This window comes from Melanerpes formicivorus, unplaced genomic scaffold (genome assembly GCF_026170545.1).
Source record: "Melanerpes formicivorus ecotype bairdi unplaced genomic scaffold, bMelFor1.0.p_v2 SCAF_10, whole genome shotgun sequence".
Lineage (NCBI taxonomy): Eukaryota > Metazoa > Chordata > Aves > Piciformes > Picidae > Melanerpes > Melanerpes formicivorus.
The window spans coordinates 14,093,610-14,111,666 of NW_027142362.1; the positions used below are offsets into that span (position 1 = coordinate 14,093,610).

Genomic DNA, 18,057 nt, shown 5'->3' on the forward strand with positions numbered 1-18,057 from the left:
CACACTTTTGTGGTAATGAATAGTACTTAAGGAAAATATAAGCTAGCGTTTTCACTTATGCTGAACAAACATCATTAGCATGCAACAGTACCTTAGTGAAACAAATAATATTACATGATAAAAATGCTTGTGAGTACAAAAACTTTTTTCACAACATGGAAGACAATAGTACAATAGTTGAATGTGTACAAGATGTGATATGCACACAGACATTCTCACAAGAGGGGTGCTGCTAGTATTGCAATAGCATGCATGTTGTGCTATGGCCATACTGTATCACAGCAGAACCAGAAGCATTGCACAGCCTTCATACAAAATACTGGAGCACTGCCTGCACCTGCAAGGATTTGAGCCACTACTTGCTCCCTTTTCTAAGGCTTCTGCCTGTACTCACATATTTTTTCACTTTGACCATAAATATCAATCGTCTGACTGTCTAGAAAGTATCTATCACATTCTTGTCTTAGTTTAATATAATTACAGCACTGACAGTTACTAAAAATTAAGCTTGTGAGACCAAAACCACAAAGATAAACCATAAAGCACTTGCTGAAGGTAAACAGCAAAAAAACCCCAAAAACATTCTATCAAGTAAATATAGCCTTACATTTTGAAGTGAAGAAACAAAACAAATCTATTCTTAATTGTTGTCAGAGCAGAATTAAGAAGGTAATAATAATTAATGATTAATAAATTACTGTGCAGATGTAAACAATATTTTCTTGGTTTTATGCCAGTTCTCATTAGCTGAACAACACTTTCCTTCTCAGGTACAATCACCTCTCCTAATTTATGATTTAAGTCAAAAGCATGGAGAACACCTTTGAAGGAATACTTCTACTCCCTGCCTTGTCCTTTTGCTTGTTTTTTTTTCTTATGGCAATTGATGGTTACAGCCTAGGGGGAAAAAATATGGTACTAGACTATCCATGACCCCCCTTGTTATGGCATGCACCGTACTTTTCAAAGTATTTAGCAGAAGAACCACAATACTACATTACACTCAACTATCTCAAACAAGAACCTGGGGTGCACTGTCTGCATCATAAAAATTTAGTATAGTTATTCTAAGAATGCAAGGACTCTGGCACTACAGGCATACAGGAAGGAAAAATGCTAAGTAACAGTGATAAAAGCTTGCAAGTAAACTCATTCAATGGTTCCACCTGTGCTGAAAGTTTAATTTCATGTGTTTTGGTTAGAAATTTGCAAGGAGTAAACCTCAGTATTGGCCAGCCAAGTCAATATCAGAGATAAGAGCCAAAGTATCCAAAACTATGCTATAACATCAAGGTCAGAAAAACTTTGTTATTTCCAAGCAAAGAGTGTCTGCTGTATGTCTGTTTTGACTTGTGATGCAGCTTGTCCAGGTGGCCACTCTCATTATAAAATAAAGATACCGCAAGACTTAATTTGCTCATTTACAAGATCTACTAAAGGGTTGAGAAGTACCAACTAAAGCTGAACATACCTCTGAGCTTTGAAAATCTCTGCCTCTTTCCTCTTTCTCTAAAGCAAACCAGAATCTCTTGGAAAAGATGGTACTGGAAAATCTGAACCCAATGCACTACAACATCACCAGCCTAGTACCAAATGCGATGCCAGTGGCCACAGTTCCTGTTGTCATACTCATGTGTTTTCTGTTTCTGCTATGGAATCATGAAGAAACTTCATCAATACCAGGTAAATTAACTTTAGTTATGATATACCTAAAAGCTGGTAAGAGTTGATGTTTTTGGTTTGGTTGGTTTGTTTGTTTCTCAAATTTAAGTGAGAAAGTAATATTGAATAATGATTATATGCCAACAAAATTTACTAAGAATCAATTTAAATTATACAGCTTTTTTAGCAGATTTTTTTTTCCTCCATGCTTGCCACTGGAGACCCTCCAGAACAAAAGATTAAATTGTTTCCCTTTCAGACAGCCCCTTCTGTAATGGTTTGAAGGCTTATGCTAAGCATTGCTGATTCAGCCTGTCTTTCATTAGATAAAGGTGTTTGACAGGAATAATCCTAAACCTGTGGCACCTGAATGAAATTGTGAGAAAATATCCTTGCCAAACATCCTTCAATATGCTAAACTCACCAGAAGTTAGAGAACAGGGGAAGTATTCACAGAGGGTTATGCTTTCTATTTGAATACTTGATTGGATCAACAGGAAGATTGAACTAAATTAATATGCTTTAAGTTTATTTAAGGTATTTAAGTCTGGGGTCTTGCAATTCCTCTTAGTAAACAGTGCAGATATGAGCAACTTTCACATTTTTGAACAACATGCTAAAGTTTTGTAAGTACTTAATTTGTTTTGGTTTATGGAATTAGATTTGTGTTTTACAGACAAATGGGGCAAATCTAGCTTTTCCTCAAGAAGGAAGCTTCCTTTTAAAAGTAATTAAGGCAAATTCTCTCCTGCTCTCTCCATCTCCTTTTTAGGGAAATTAGGTGCTGGGTTACAGTGGAAAGCTTTAGTTTAGAACTGTGTTGACAAAACGCTTAGTAATCCATTCTCAGCTCCTGCTTAAGCATGTTTTCCTAAGTCCACAGCAGTTAAGTACTGTTTCCCTTCAAATATTTGTTTTTTCACTGTAGTATTAATGACTTTAAAAGAAATGTAATTAATTACATGAAAAGTATATTGACTGTTATAGGTGTTAGTCTGACACTTCAGCATAGAATCTCTTTCAGGATCTGTGACAATCAAAACTGAATACACCATGTGCATTTTTTTTCTAGATAATTTCTGCTTTCTAAGATCTAGCTATTGTCCCTTAAGTGTAAGCAAGGCAATTTGAAGTTGTATAAAAAAGTAATGATTGTCATTAGTTGCGTATAGATTTTAAGGACTATAGGCTTCCATAAGTAGTACGAGAGGCTTCAACAACATGGATGCAAGTTTTCTCAGAGAGAACTTCAGACCAGGATTGTGTATGTGAATTGTCCAATGCAGACCTTGACAGTCATGCTAAAAAATTCCTTTCAAAATGTAATGCTCAGAGGTATATACTTGTCAGTGAGCACTGCTGAGACTGAACTTCTCTTACCCTACTTCTTAGGGCCAGGATACTGCATGGGCATTGGTCCCCTCATTTCACATGGGAGATTTCTCTGGATGGGAGTAGGTAATGCCTGCAACTACTACAATAAGACATATGGAGAATTTGTGAGAGTTTGGATCAGCGGCGAAGAAACATTTATAATTAGCAAGTAAATCCTTATTTTCTACCCTTAACAGTATAAAGAGTTTTTTCATATCTTGACAACCTCTTTACTACTTTTTTTTTTTCCTAAAGCAGAATTGAAGTTATTTTTTTCAGCAATTATCCTAATATAAACTTCTTACTTCCTACTGATCAAAGATCTTTTCCTAATCTTTTGTTTCTTTAAAGACTCTGCTGTAGAAGTCCATGAATTCTCCCATTTTCTTCATGGAAAGGAAGACTAAGAACTGGGGCTCGATCCTAAAAAAAGTGTGCTCTTTTACTACCCCATTTAATACAGGCACAGGAAGCTAGGCTGACTGCAATGCAGCATTAAGCCTAATTTTAGTTTCCTGTATTCTAAAGTTTCTTCTTCAGTTGCTTGAAGATTATGGCTTCAATTTAACAAGTTAATTAAGCAAATGCATGTCCAGCTGATGAGCAATTCCACTCCAGTTAATGGGATTACTCATAGGTATTGATTACACACAGTATTAAACAATGCTAAACCAGTCTATCATTTTATTTGCTCTAGTGGATGGTTGGTTGCTTCTTACATTGGACCTTCTGGGTACTTATGAGTTATGCCAAAAAGAAAAAAAAAAAAAAAAGTAGTAAAATGTTTATCATGTGTAATTGATAAAGGATCACAATCTTTTAATCAGCAATATCAATATCAGTCAATCCCTCTTAGCTTCTTAGCTTTCATCACATAGAAGTTTTTGAAAGACAACATAGTATAAAGGACTGATAAGGGAATTGCTGTGCAAGCAGCTTGTTAAAGCAAGTCAGCTTCATCTCTGTGGCTTTGCCTCTGTAAGAAGAGGTAACCCTGACAGGAAATCTGCATTCCTATCCTACACAGATGTTGCATGTATCAACTAATGCACCATAATGTTTTGATAATGCAAGATGCTATGCACTCTTACTGCTCTCTTCCGCTTTCTCTACTACTAAATACATCAGAAATACATCAGGTTTGCTGATAATGCCAAAAACTGCACCAGACTTTACACTCAAATACATAATTTTGCTTCAGACTCATTTTTCTTAAAAGCATTGACTGTACACAGATAACTAGTGTTTAACTTTTTCTAAAAAATAGTAACAACATAACTCTTTTAGTGGATCATAAATTCCCTGCAAAATTAAACATAACATGAGTTTTGTAAAAGTATATAATTTCCACCAATGTCATTCAAATTTTTGCCATCACATGTAATCATACTGAGATGCTAATACACAGAGAGAAGCACCTGCAGTCTTGGTTACAATAGATGTCATCATTCGAAAGATTTTATTGAACAGTTTCATAAGGAAAATCTGCTTATGCAAGGTCATGTCAAAATCCTTCCTTGAAACATTATGATGTCCTTTGCCTAGATGTGTGTAGTGGAAGGCAGTAAAATCAGACTCCTGCACCTTTCCATTCCTGAGGACAGCTGCCATAATTTAATACCATCTTTTTGTGTTCATAAAATGACAGGTGATGTTCCTTGAAGTGCAAAAAAACCTTTAAGGGAATTAGAAAACAAAGCAGATGTGAGGAAGTGTAGGAAAGAAAATATGCTGAGTTCCTTGGAAGGTTGGACCTTCAGATGCTCTCCTCATTTTTTTTACACCAAGCTACATCTGTCTATTTGTACTATAAGGCATCTCACTGTTAACTTTATTTCTGGACATGTAAAACTGGTGGAACACCAATACTGCTAAAGTCAATAGCAAAAGTCCCATTTCCATTATCTGACTGAAAAAATAAACTAAAACCACACAAGAAGCCTGGGATGTGCTCCACAGAGTATGCTACGTGGTAGAGAAAGTAGCATATTGTTTCATTTCAATCTCTGTTTGGATTTTCTTTCTTTTTGATGAACTTCATTTAATAAGGTCTTCATCATCTCAAAATTTCTAAAATACTGTCTCCCTCTAAAGGAAATGATATCTTAAAGCAACAAAGCTGGTCACTACCTGTTTGCCTGCATGTATTAATAAACCTTGCCAAGGGATCTCCTTAATAAGTCTGGTTAGTAATATTTATCCTATACATATCATCATATTTTGATGATGTATATTTAAATGATACATATATATTTGCATTCTCTGCATGTGTCTGGGAATGACTAAATGGCTCCAAAAGTGTAGCTGTAATTTAATATATATCGTAATGAAGCTTTCAGCTGTCAAATATTTTATACCTCATCTGAAATATCTGACATTGGTCATTGCCTGGGTAAATCTTCTATATCTACATGTTCCCATGGATACACACTATTCAGACTCAAATCTTTTGGTAAGCCTTTGAATTTTAGCTGAAAACTAATGTAAAATCTGAGAGATTATTGCTCTAGTATACATTCTGAAGGCATCTGTCATGAAGGCTTTTAATTATGTAAAAGAAACAACATTTAATTTCAAGCATTGTACATCTTGCTAAATTAAGAATTCAAGTCAGCCCTTCAGAGTGTCAGAATAAAAATTCTGTATACAATCCAGGAAATTGTATTTTTGTGTTGGGCTTTTTTCTCCCCTTCTTTCTTTCCCAGACCATCAGGTGTGTTCCATGTAATGAAACACTGGCATTATGTTTCTCGATTTGGGAGCAAACTTGGATTACAGTGCATTGGCATGTATGAAAATGGGATCATATTTAATAACAACCCAGCACACTGGAAAGAAATTCGACCCTTTTTCACCAAAGGTAAATCAGTGTGCATCAATACACCATATCACTACAGCACACAGTCTATCTTTTCTGAAATGTTGTCTTTTTCATGATGAGATTATAGAAATCAGTTCTCTCTCTGTGTCCCACAGAATTATTCTATTGCACATGTTCTTTCACCCTTTTCCTGCATGATATGCTATTTGACATCATTATCACCAACTGATAAGTCTTATTTTATTTATTTATATATAATTAAGATATGAAAGTTAATCAGTCTTTTGATCATCTTGCACATATATTTCAGCTCTGTCTGGTCCTGGTCTTGTGCGTATGATAGCAATTTGTGTTGAATCAACAATTGATCACCTGGACAAACTACATGAAGTAACCACTGAAGTAGGAAACATCAACGTGTTGAATCTTATGAGACGGATCATGCTTGACACATCTAACAAACTTTTTCTTGGGATCCCTTTGGATGGTACTACCAGGTTTATTTTCACATCTTACAATGGATCTAAAGCACATGTCCAAGGAAAACTCATTGACATCAGTCAGCAGTTTTGTTTCAGACAACAAAGCAAGAACAAACTCTTATGTCTTATAAGTAAATGATATATGACTAATTTTAGTTATAAAATAATTTTCTATGACCAAAAATATAGATTAGCTTGTCACACCTTCATAGATATTACCATTTAAAGCTTTTTTATGCACTGAGTGGTACCATTTCAGTACTACATGCATGTAACAATCTGAAGTCTTTCCACCAAAGTAAATCATTGCCTTGAAAGTTAACCTGATACTATGTCCTCTGCTATTTCTTCACCCTCAAACCCCTTATGATACAAACATTATCATGATGTCTAAAATATCCCATTTTTATATGATGCAAGAGTTCTGCTTCTACTCTCCTGTGGGAGACTATTAGCTGTGGTTGACTCACCACTACCTCCTTTTAGCTAGCTATCAAGAGGGGGTTTTAATATTTTTAATAGCTTTTCTATAGTGTGCTACAAGGGTGTCCGAATGCTATCTACCACTATTTAAACTGTTTATCAAATTCCTGTGAACTTAGAGTAGAAAACAGAGCCCTATTTTTTTTTTCTGAAGCATTTGTGTTATTTGACTATTGAGATTTATATTTTATACTGGTTTTTTGTTAACCTTTATTTCAGAACATGCCATTGTACTTAAGATTCAAAACTACTTTGATGCTTGGCAAGCACTTTTACTAAAACCTGACATCTTTTTTAAGATTTCTTGGCTGTGCAAGAAATATGAAGAAGCAGCGTAAGTATCAGCAGTTTTACAAATCATTTGCATAAGGTTCTTTCTTTTACAAAGGAGATATTCCTTGCTGGTTTATTTGCCACTTAGAAAATAAATCATGAAACTTGCAAAACTGGCTGGCTGCAGCCATGCATCTGCAGAATGGAGACATCAACAATACAAGATGTGCCACTGATGCTACAAATGACTCAGGAAACAATTTAAGCCCCTTGCCTATTCAGTCCTAGTTTACTCACCAAATATTAGTTAATGACAGCTCAGATGTGAAACAAAATTTAAATCCCTGGTGCAGTTCAAACAGACAAGGAAAAGTGATTTGGTGTGAAGTTGTATTTGCTATCTAGTTGAGGACAGCCAAGCAGTAGGCCCATCTCCAGTCACAGCATTGTCCTAGAAAAGCTAATCCCTGAGCATAATCCTGGATTTTGTTTCTCAATGTGCATTTTTGAGTCAACAACTCATTTTTAGTTAAAATTTGGTGCTCAACATAACAATCCATTTCAAGGGTTTTCTTCCTAAATAAGGAATAAATCATTTTGCCATCTTCCTCTGCATGAATACAAAATGCCTCTTCTATTTTTATGATCTTCTATTTTTATGATCTCATTTGCTATCTTCTGCCAAAAAAAAGCCTGGCTATAAAAAGAATTGGGTATCAGTTTGTTCAATTATTTTATTGGAATTTTATCTAGCAAGAGAAAGTACTATTTATATTTCATATGTACTAAATGGTTTTGATAGTGCTCTATTAGAAAGGTTTTAAAGGAAAGATGGAGATTCAAATAAGGTAAGTGAGGACCTTTATGAACTGGAAACAAGACCTATCTTCTCTAACATTTGCTTGCTACTTTTATTACAGCACTGATGAGTGCTTTATCCTGTAATTCTAATAATGGCCCTCTGTGGTTTTTACTAGAAAGCCCCTGCAGGCAAATATTGATGTTGCAAAAGCAATCTGATTACAATGGACTTAAAGCAATGCAAAGAATCACCACAGGATATGAAGTCTTCTGATACTCTTCTAGTAAAGCTGTAAAAAAGGGCCATATGCTATTTTTAATATATGGAAGATGTTATAAATTATGAGAATCAGGTTTGAAATTTTACATGCATTTACTACTTCAAATTTCACTACAAACCTAGTAAAATTTTCTATCCCAACAATAACAAATAACAATGGTAAGTCTGAGGATTTCAATCGAATGCTTTTCAAGGTACTTTTAAAAACAATTGCCTTCAAATATGTAGCTAATTGAAAATCCCAAATTAGATTTTAAACTGTTAGACCTTGCCTTTTTCCACCACTGAAATCCAAACTGTTGACAGTTATTACTATTTGAATGTTATTACTATTTAAATATGGGAGAATTAGATCAACACTTTGTTGACAATTGTACACATTTTTAACATTTGTCTACATTTTTCTAACAATGATCCCTTGTGTTCTCTATGTATATTCTATTCACTGATAAAATACAATATAAAGTAGAAAGGAATAAATTCTTTGGAAGTCTTAGTAAATCTTATAAAGCTTCACTCATTAATAGGGTTTAGAGGTGTATTTTCATCCTTTTCAGTCTATCTTGTAGGAAGAGAATAAGATTTCATTCCAAATCAACAAGTAATTATTGAATAATAAGAAAATATGCCTTCCCTTGATACTACCATACAGAACTCTATAACCACTCTTAGGAATACTTAATTTCTGCCGCTTTATTTATTTATTTGTTTTCCCACAATCTCTGTGTTTCTGATCATATCTTGATCTGAAGATATTTACTATGTTGGACTTAATCTGTTTTCAGCAAGGATTTGAAAGGAGCAATGGAGATCTTAATAGAGCAGAAACGACAAAAGCTTTCCACTGTTGAAAAGTTGGATGAACATATGGATTTTGCATCCCAGTTAATTTTTGCCCAGGTATTGGCAATGTACTTGAAATGCAACTAACTTTGGTGTTGTTTTGATTGGTTTTTTACATTCTCCTGTCACTAAGATCACTAAGAACACAGCATTTGCAACTTAAATTTTATGTGTCTACCTGAATGTCATTGTAAAGGGATACAAATGAGTTGGGTTTTTTTGAAGTCCCCATTCATGTATTGAAAAGTTGTATTTTTGGAAACAGGTGCTTGTTTGGCATTTTTCATGGCTTAAACAACATCTGTCTTGCATCTATTCCTGAATGTCCTCTAGTCTTCCCCTAATCCCTGTATTTTCTCTTGATGCATTGCCTTTTGTTTGCAAGGGATTCAAATGCTATGTAAATCTTATCTTTTATAAGTCACTGACAGCTCACAAACTCTGTGAGGAAAGACAATAAATCAGTAAGAATCTGAGCTAAGAACAAACTCTTGCTTCTCTGTAATATAATACACACCCATCAAAACATGAGTTTTCTGGTTTTCTCTGAAAGATAAAAAAGTAAATTATATTTCACCTATGAGGTACAGAGACTGTGAAGATTTTTGCTTCTATTTAAAGCAGATATTCTAGGTCTTTCCCTGTCTACTGCTACAGGACCTTTGTTGACATCAGAAGGCAGCAATCAACATTTTCGCCAAAATTTAAATTTTTTTTCAGAACAGAGGGGATCTGACTGCTGAGAATGTGAACCAGTGTGTGCTGGAAATGATGATTGCTGCTCCTGATACTCTGTCTGTGACTCTCTTCTTCATGCTAATGTTGATTGCAGAGCACCCCACAGTGGAAGAGGAGATGATGAGAGAAATTGAAACTGTTATGGGTAAGCAGAAGCTGTAAAGTCATTAATGTGGGAATGTAAATTTGCTTCAGCAGTGATCAGTGATTTTGATTATTCAAAGGCTGAAAACTCTAAGTATTTTCTTCTAACAGAAGCATTTGCTATAGAACATGAACTAGCATTATATGTAAAAGATGTTGTTCAAGATCAAATGAAAGAAAAGGAGCAATTCTGTATAATAAATTCAAATAGCATTCATGAGGACTGACCATCTATTAGAAAGAATGTGCTCACCCCCCAGCAACAGCAGTGCAAAACACCTCCTAAGTCACACTGAAATAATTGTCCATTCTCCTTGAAATAGCAAAAAGGGACACCCATTTCAAATATTTTTGAACACCAACATTTCTGTGTGCATGTATAGGGCTTGTCTAAGTTTCATTACAACTGCAGAATAGAAAGATTAGCAAAAATTTAAATTACATTCTGCTGTCACTTGTTTTTTATACCAAACTGGTTCTCTTTCATGTGCTAATTGCTAAGTATTTAAAACACAATCAGGATATTCCAAATTTGTATTCTCTACTTCTCTAGAGTTCATTGCAAGCCAGAAACTGAAATAATATAGAAACTCATTTCAACAACTCTTATTTTAGATCTACGTCTAGTCATTTAAATGCTGGAAAGCATGCAACAAAGTATTTTACTCTTTTTTCCTAAGGTATTTTAATAAACCTTGTTTTATTGTGCTCATGGGAGTCAAGTACTCAAGTATTCATCTTCCATACTTCTTTTGATAACCTTGATTTCTAAGCAAGTAGAATATTATTGCCTTTTCCTTAAGCAAATGACCACCTGAGGTAGCAAAGCTCTTTTCACCTTGAAAACCTACCACTGCAGTGGTCAGCCTGTATTGAACTGCTTGTGGCTTCAAAGTTAAAGTAAGGCTCCCACTAGCAATACATTGTGCCACTGAAAATGCTGCAGATGGAATCAAGCTGGAAGTTATTCATAGCAACTGAAATAGTCATTCCACATCAAGACCTAGTTGTACATCCAGCCAAACTGAATCACATGGTCAAAATTTCAGGTCCCTAGACAGTTATCTTCCATCTGCAGACTATTCCCAGTTTTCATCTGCTGTCAGTTCTCAGAAAATTTCTATTGTGTCTTGTTGCCCCCAGTCCCACAAAAGTCAGCAAAAGACTTTCAGAATTTTGTCACTGACTTAAAAACAGAACAAAGACTCATAACCTGGAGAAGATTCATAGCCTGGAGAAGAGGAGGATCAGGGGAGACCTTATTGCTCTCTACAACTGCCTGAAAAGAGGTTGTAGACAGCTGGGGGTTGGTCTCTTCTCCCAGGCAACCAGCACCAGAACAAGAGAACACAGTCTCAAGCTGTGCCAGGGGAGGTTTAGGCTCAAGGCGAGGAGAAAGTTCTTCACAGAAAGAATTATTTGCCATTGGAATGTGCTGCCTCCAGAATGTACTGGAGGTGGTGGAGTCACCATCCCTGGAGGTGTTCAGAAAAGGATTGGATGTGGCACTTGAAGACATGGTATAATTAGTCATGAGGTGTTGGGTGATAGGTTGGACTTGATGATCTCTGAGGTCTTTTCCAACCTTATTGATTATATGAGTCTATGATAACATACTAAGAAGTAAAGATCATAAGTTAATGAATTAGGGTTTATGCTAATGCACAATATACCAGATTTCACAAATATGTAAAGCTACATAAAACTCCTCAGAAGTTGTTAGATCCCTTCTACCATTTCAGCAACTGAAAATCTTCCCTAAATGTTTTGGTATTTGTACAATGAATTTACTAAAATCATAATCAACTTCCTCACCGTCTGTTTTATTCTGTAAGGTGACAGAGAGATACAGAGTGATGACATGCCAAACTTAAAAATTGTGGAGAATTTTATTTATGAAAGCATGAGATACCAGCCAGTTGTGGACTTGATTATGAGAAAAGCTCTCCAAGATGATGTGATTGATGGCTATCCTGTGAAAAAAGGGACAAACATAATTCTCAATATTGGACGTATGCATAAGTTGGAATTCTTCCCAAAGCCAAACGAGTTTTCTCTTGAAAATTTTGAGAAAAATGTAAGTTTTCTGTCTTATTTCTCACAGGAAATTATTATTTACTGACATGGTCTTTTCCACTTTCTTTGATTGTAAGACTTTGTGACCATAAGACCGTTTGCCCTTTGTCTAAGTCCTTAGTTAGCTATACAACTTGCTTATTACTGTTATTAAAAACGGACAGATATCCTATCAAAGTGTCTTTTAATTAAAAAATTACTATGATATCAAAACCAAAGTTTTCCCAGACATCTTAATTTGACTAAAAATGTATGATTAAAGTTGGTAGATACACACATCATTCCCATTATATAGCCTGATATCGGATAAAATAAAGAGTCTTTAGGAAGCTAGAGTCAAGCAAACAGTCCAACACAGAGCTGAGGCCATGTGAGGATTCTCTGACAAGGTGAAGCAGCATAGTAACTCTTGAGAGACTGAGATTCTAGCACTCATTTTATTCTTTTATGTTTATTTTTATTTAGGATTTTTTTAAACTATAAAATATATAGACTAAATAGAAATCCAAAATGTTAACCAACTCAGTACTGCAGCTGTGAAGTATTTCAGTCCCAGTTCAGCACAGCATTCCAAATGAACTTATATTCTACTTGAGAAAAGAATTAGAGTTTTCTTTAAACTACATTATTGAGTCCTGCATCAAAAACAATAGGTGAACTTCTTTTCCTACTTGTAATGCCCTACTATCATAAATCATCCTTCAGATTGTTTACTTTCATTTAGACCTCTGCTCTTTTAATTAAGCAACTTGTTTTGCAAAGCTGTATTTTTTTTCAGCAATAATCATCTAGAGAGCTAAAACTGTACTGAAAGGAAATAGACTGATTCCATGGCACACTTGACTCTTGTTTTTTGCCTGTTAAGCAGTGCAGATGGAAGCAGAAGATACCGCTACCCATGTGACAGAGAGCACAAAATATGAAATACTAAGCTTTGGTTAGCACTCCTGTGAGGGAACTAGAAAGATCTCTGGAATAACTAGCTGAGCTGGAGTGCATAATCAACTTAGTTCTATGTAGAGAATCTCAACTGCAGAATGCCTTATTGTCACAGGCACACACATTTTCCTGATATGCAGGCTTCTCATACATTTTCTAGTAGCTTGTCAAATATTAAGGTTGAATGGGGATTACAATAAAGTGTTAATGTTTTCTACAGCTGTCTTAGTTCTCATTTTGCCTAGGAAATAATTGTATTACCTCGCCATTTATTTTTCTTGCATAATGTTAGCATTTGCATACATAAGTGTCCATGGACAGTAATTTCAAAGAAACAGATGACCAAAAATGGACTTCCTAGTAAAAACACCTGAAGAAATAATTAAGAAAATAAAGAAACAAAAGATAGGAATGTTCAAGCCAGAAACATGCCTCTAACTTTTATGTTTTTACTATCAAAAATCTAGGAGTACTGTGCATGCCATACACAAATTGGTTACCATTTTGAAACTACTATTTGATTATCCACAGCAAACTGCATGCAGTATTAAAAGCAGATCAAGAATAAAGTTTGTGGAAAATTCAAGAAAAGAATATGTGATTAAGCTTATTGCAATAACTATTCACTGTGAATAGTTTTCATTTTGCCATCCATTTTTTTCACTCTAAGTATTTCTATCAAAACTATATTCTTGCTTATAAATACACTTTGCTACTAAAAATATTTCCCCTTGGCTAAAGATTTAACCACATATTTTCTGTCTGACTTGATGCATTCTGTTTGGCACACATTCTAGCAGGCACAATTTTCACACAGTTCCCCAAGTGAATAGCATCCCACACCATTATTTTTTTCCATTTTCCCAGGCTGAGCAGTTGCCTTTGAGCTATGTTGAATTTACCTACCACTTTTCAAAAAGCACAGCTCAGTTTCTTTTAAAAAATAATACTAAACAGAAACCATTCTTTTCAGTGTGAAAATTTTGGAAAAGGGACACTTTCTACATAATTTAATAAAGCAAACTTTTCTCCTCTATTCTTTGGTTAAATAGGAAGTCAGACACAGCTAGTATCTTCTTACTTTTAGAAGGATGCTACACAGATGAAGAAAAATAATTTCTTTATATCCCAACTTGTTTTTTCTTACTCATAACATGTACCTTTGTACCTCATTAGCAGTACTGTTCATTCTGTTCGGGCTATTTGGGATACCTGATCTATTCAGTGTCAATAAAAGTAGCAGAAACTGGCTGTGCGTTCTTCAACAGTACTGGTAATCCTGCATTCCATATTTTAGTTGAGGGGAGAGGAGACAATCATTTTATGTGTTGTCAATTACAAAATTTTCAGCATTGCATTTTGTGCCAAATTAATTCTCAGGGACACTAGCTTCTTAATGGCAATAGTAGACAAAGCATCAGCTTGTATCTTAGACTTTTATAAGCCTTGTAATGGACATCTTCTGAAAATGTTTTTAATGATATTAATGCATATCGAAGAGCAAAAGTTTCACTCCATTTCACAGCTTGTGGTAAAAATTCTGTAGTTCAAAGAATGAAGAGACTGAAATAGATGGGCTTCAACTGCTTAACAACATTCCCTGCTATCTTAGCATTTAAAATGGCAATCCTTCTGTAGGTGTTTGTATTTCAGCCTGACTCAGGTGGGAGGACTGTTCACTGTAAAGGCAAGTAAGTGCTCCTAAGAGATTCTTTATACATTTTTTTCCAGAATATATTTACTAGTAATTTCCATCATAATTTTATTTATTTTTACAAAGAAAAAACTGTCTTAAAGTTTATTCCTTGTGTTATTCTGTGCAGGTTCCCTCACGCTATTTCCAACCATTTGGATTTGGCCCTCGGGGCTGTGTAGGAAAGTTTATTGCCATGGTAATGATGAAAGCAATTCTGGTGACTCTTCTGAGACGGTGCAGAGTGCAGACAATGAAAGGAAGAGGCCTTAACAACATCCAGAAAAATAATGACTTATCCATGCACCCAGTAGAAAGACAGCCTCTGCTGGAGATGGTTTTCACACCTAGAAAACACCCAAACAGCATTCAGGGTAACTAAAAGGGATCAGCATAGACTAAACCAGGTTGGAAGAGACCTCCAAGATCATCGCATCCAACCTATCATCCAACCCACCAAATCAACTAAACCATGCAACCAAGTACCCTATCAAGTCTCCTCCTGAACACCTCCAATGTTGACTCCACCACCTCCCCAAGGAAGGGGGAGTGCATCAGCATTAAAGTTAGAGAGTTTTCTCAGCAACAACCCCTAAGAAAAATCCATCATTCCTAGGTAAAGATACAGAGTACAATACTTTTTGCCCTAAATGACTACTGCTTCAGATGACAACTTGTTCTGCCTGCACAGCCAAACCATCTCTTGAACACAACTTCAATGTAATAAAGACTAAAATTACAAAATAGTCCTGTTGCTAGGTGATACCACACTATATGCAGAATTCCTAGCATCAAGTGCAGACAAAGTTATGCTTTGTTTTTCAAACAATGTAAGTTCAGCAGTTTGGGAGTCAAAAAAAAAAAGAATATGCCTGAGGTGTGTTTAATTCCAGAACTACATGTGTCCCTTTTCCTGCCACCTTCCCAAAGTTGGACCTAGCAGTATTTAACTACTGCAAGATCTCTAATTATCTGTTATTTTGCAAACATCTGAATAAATATTACTAAAGTTGATTTTAAGACTATGAAACAATTTAAAATGTATAGCACATATATAGGTTTGCACAAGTCATTCAAACATTTTTCTTCACTGTGGTTTGCTGTCATTTTACAAACAGATACCAAAGACTGACAGTGTCAGATTTTACTGATGGCAGTAGTTTTCACAGCACTAGGTAATGTGACAGCTTCTTGCTACAGAGTATTGTACAAAGGACCTGTAAACATCTTAGTGAAGACCGTCTGTGAATAAGGTAATAAATACAAAACATTACCTAATATGCTAGTATTACACATGTTGTGAGGGCAACACTCAACTCCACCTGTCTGGTTAACTGTAGAAATTTTCCAATTCATCTCACTTTGGTAAAATTCAAATTCTCTCCAGCACCAATCCTGTTTCAGTCTGTTTTCAATTATTCAATTCTAATTTAGAGAGTAAGATTTTGCATTGTTGCCCATGTTTCTACACCACAGAAGGGGAGAAAGTTTCTCCCTAATTGTTCACATGGTTTTCACTGCTTCTCCTGAAAGAGGACGAGGCTGCATCCTCCTTTCAAGCATCTTGCTCCATGCCTACTGATGTAGAGAGACTTGGTAGCATAAGATGTGTATTACTGGCTTGACAGGTAGCTTGCTTTGGTTGGGTTTTTCTTTAAAGGTAGTATTAGCTTCATTCACCTACTCCAGCAAGATGCAAATTTCATTGGGTAAATGCTCAGAGTTTTGTAGTGGCAAAGGAGAAAAGTTCTCAAATAAAAAGTATATTTCTAGAAAACATTTTTTAGGGTTTCTGCATACCTAGATTTTACTTGTAATTAGGCTTAGTTAGGCTTAGTTTTTTTACACAGTCCTTAATAGGAAAGCTACAGAACTACCCATTTCTTGTTGAAAGCACACCTATCTTTAAATCTGTAGAATCTTGGCATTCATTAATATCTCTACTAGCATGATGAGTTGTTCATTTGCTCAGGAAAAACAAACAAGCAAAAAACCCCCTCCTGCCTTAATGGCAACATTCCTCGACAGAGATTTTCCATTTTCAGTAAGTCTGAGTTTTCATAGCATGTAACACAAAGAAAAGGGTTTTCTGGATAAAGTGCCTTGACAAAGCCAACCAACCAGTGTACAATAGACTTTATATTAACCTTTTCTTCCAGGTCACTTCAACTATAAAAAGGAAAAAATGAAAATTTGTTTAAGTTCTTACTTAGAAAATCTAACTAATGAATTAATCTGTTTCCTCAGACACTGCTCTCAGGTGCAGGTCGAGGGGAAGAAGATCTATATCTAGAGTAATTTAAAACAAATAAGAAAAACCAACCAACAACGTCAAAACAAACATGCACACACACAAATAATAATCAAGGTTGAAAGCAGAATCATTTGTTGTAGCTAGGTAATTTTTGCCTGTAAATACAGACAAAATTGGGCGTTTAAGATGTATAGACGGAGTATTCAGTGGTTAGATTCGGTGATCCTAAAGGTCTTTTCTGAATTAAATGACTCAATAATTCTAGGACTTCTGCTTCAAGTCATGAAGTGGCATAGTGATATGGAGTGGAATATCTAATGTAAAGTCCATTTCTACATTCTCTCTAGTCTTTAAACTAGGAAATGGTTAGAACAGTTGGGGAAAGGGGAAAAAAAATGTTAAAAGAACCACAGACAAAAATAATTTCAAAACACCCCCTGAGTAAATCCCATTCTTGCTCATTCTGTATTGTAAAGCACCAAAAAAGGTACTTCAATGGACACACATTTCTCATCTGTATGAAAACTTTAAAAAGAAATCCACTGTAGGCTCTTTTCTGGGGGAGAATAAAGTAGTATATTATACACAGTCTCCTGTTCACTTATTTCACACACTATTTTCATAGTGATAATTTACTCCCTGATTTTTCATCTCATAATTCTAAGTCTCTCCCAGAGTAAAATTTTTCAGAAGGTTCAAATTATTACTTTTGCCATTCAAATTTTGAAATAACTTTATGAAATCGTGTAGATACATGGAAAATGCATGCTGCTCTGACTTCTTTAATGTAATACATATTGCTGAATTTGTAGGCTGGAATTTCAGAACCATGATTACCATAATTATTCTATGGACAAAATAAAGCAGTTTCAGTTTTTACCTGTTGTAAGAAAGCCTGCAGAGTAATTTCCCATTGTATTTTACATATATGCTTTCTGATAAGCTTTCCACAGTATTTCTGGTCCTCAAATTTCTACAGTACTTAGTTTTATCCACATTTGGACTAAAGACCTGTTAATAAAACTGAGCTGTAGGCTAACCTGAGCCCCATTCTTTGTTATGGCTGTTATGCAATGGTCTATTTGCATGATTTGCATGATAAGATCCATCTCCCTCCCTCCCCCCCCCCCCCATATACTTACTTATCTGAGAACTGCAGTTGGTGAAGCAGTGTTTCAAAGCTTGCCATGTGGA

General features: G+C 35.3%; 1 protein-coding gene across 1 annotated transcript; it reads left to right on the forward strand.

Moving 5' to 3' along the window:
- The first annotated feature begins 1,483 nt into the window (after window positions 1–1,483).
- Window positions 1,484–15,732, forward strand: CYP19A1 (cytochrome P450 family 19 subfamily A member 1). The gene is made up of 9 exons (XM_068144368.1): window positions 1,484–1,683; window positions 3,055–3,205; window positions 5,742–5,896; window positions 6,168–6,344; window positions 7,042–7,156; window positions 8,962–9,076; window positions 9,740–9,902; window positions 11,737–11,978; window positions 14,740–15,732. Exons 1-9 carry the CDS (start codon window positions 1,539–1,541, stop codon window positions 14,989–14,991), a joined length of 1,515 nt encoding a protein of 504 aa, XP_068000469.1. The 5' UTR covers window positions 1,484–1,538; the 3' UTR covers window positions 14,992–15,732.
- Window positions 15,733–18,057: the final 2,325 nt, after the last annotated feature.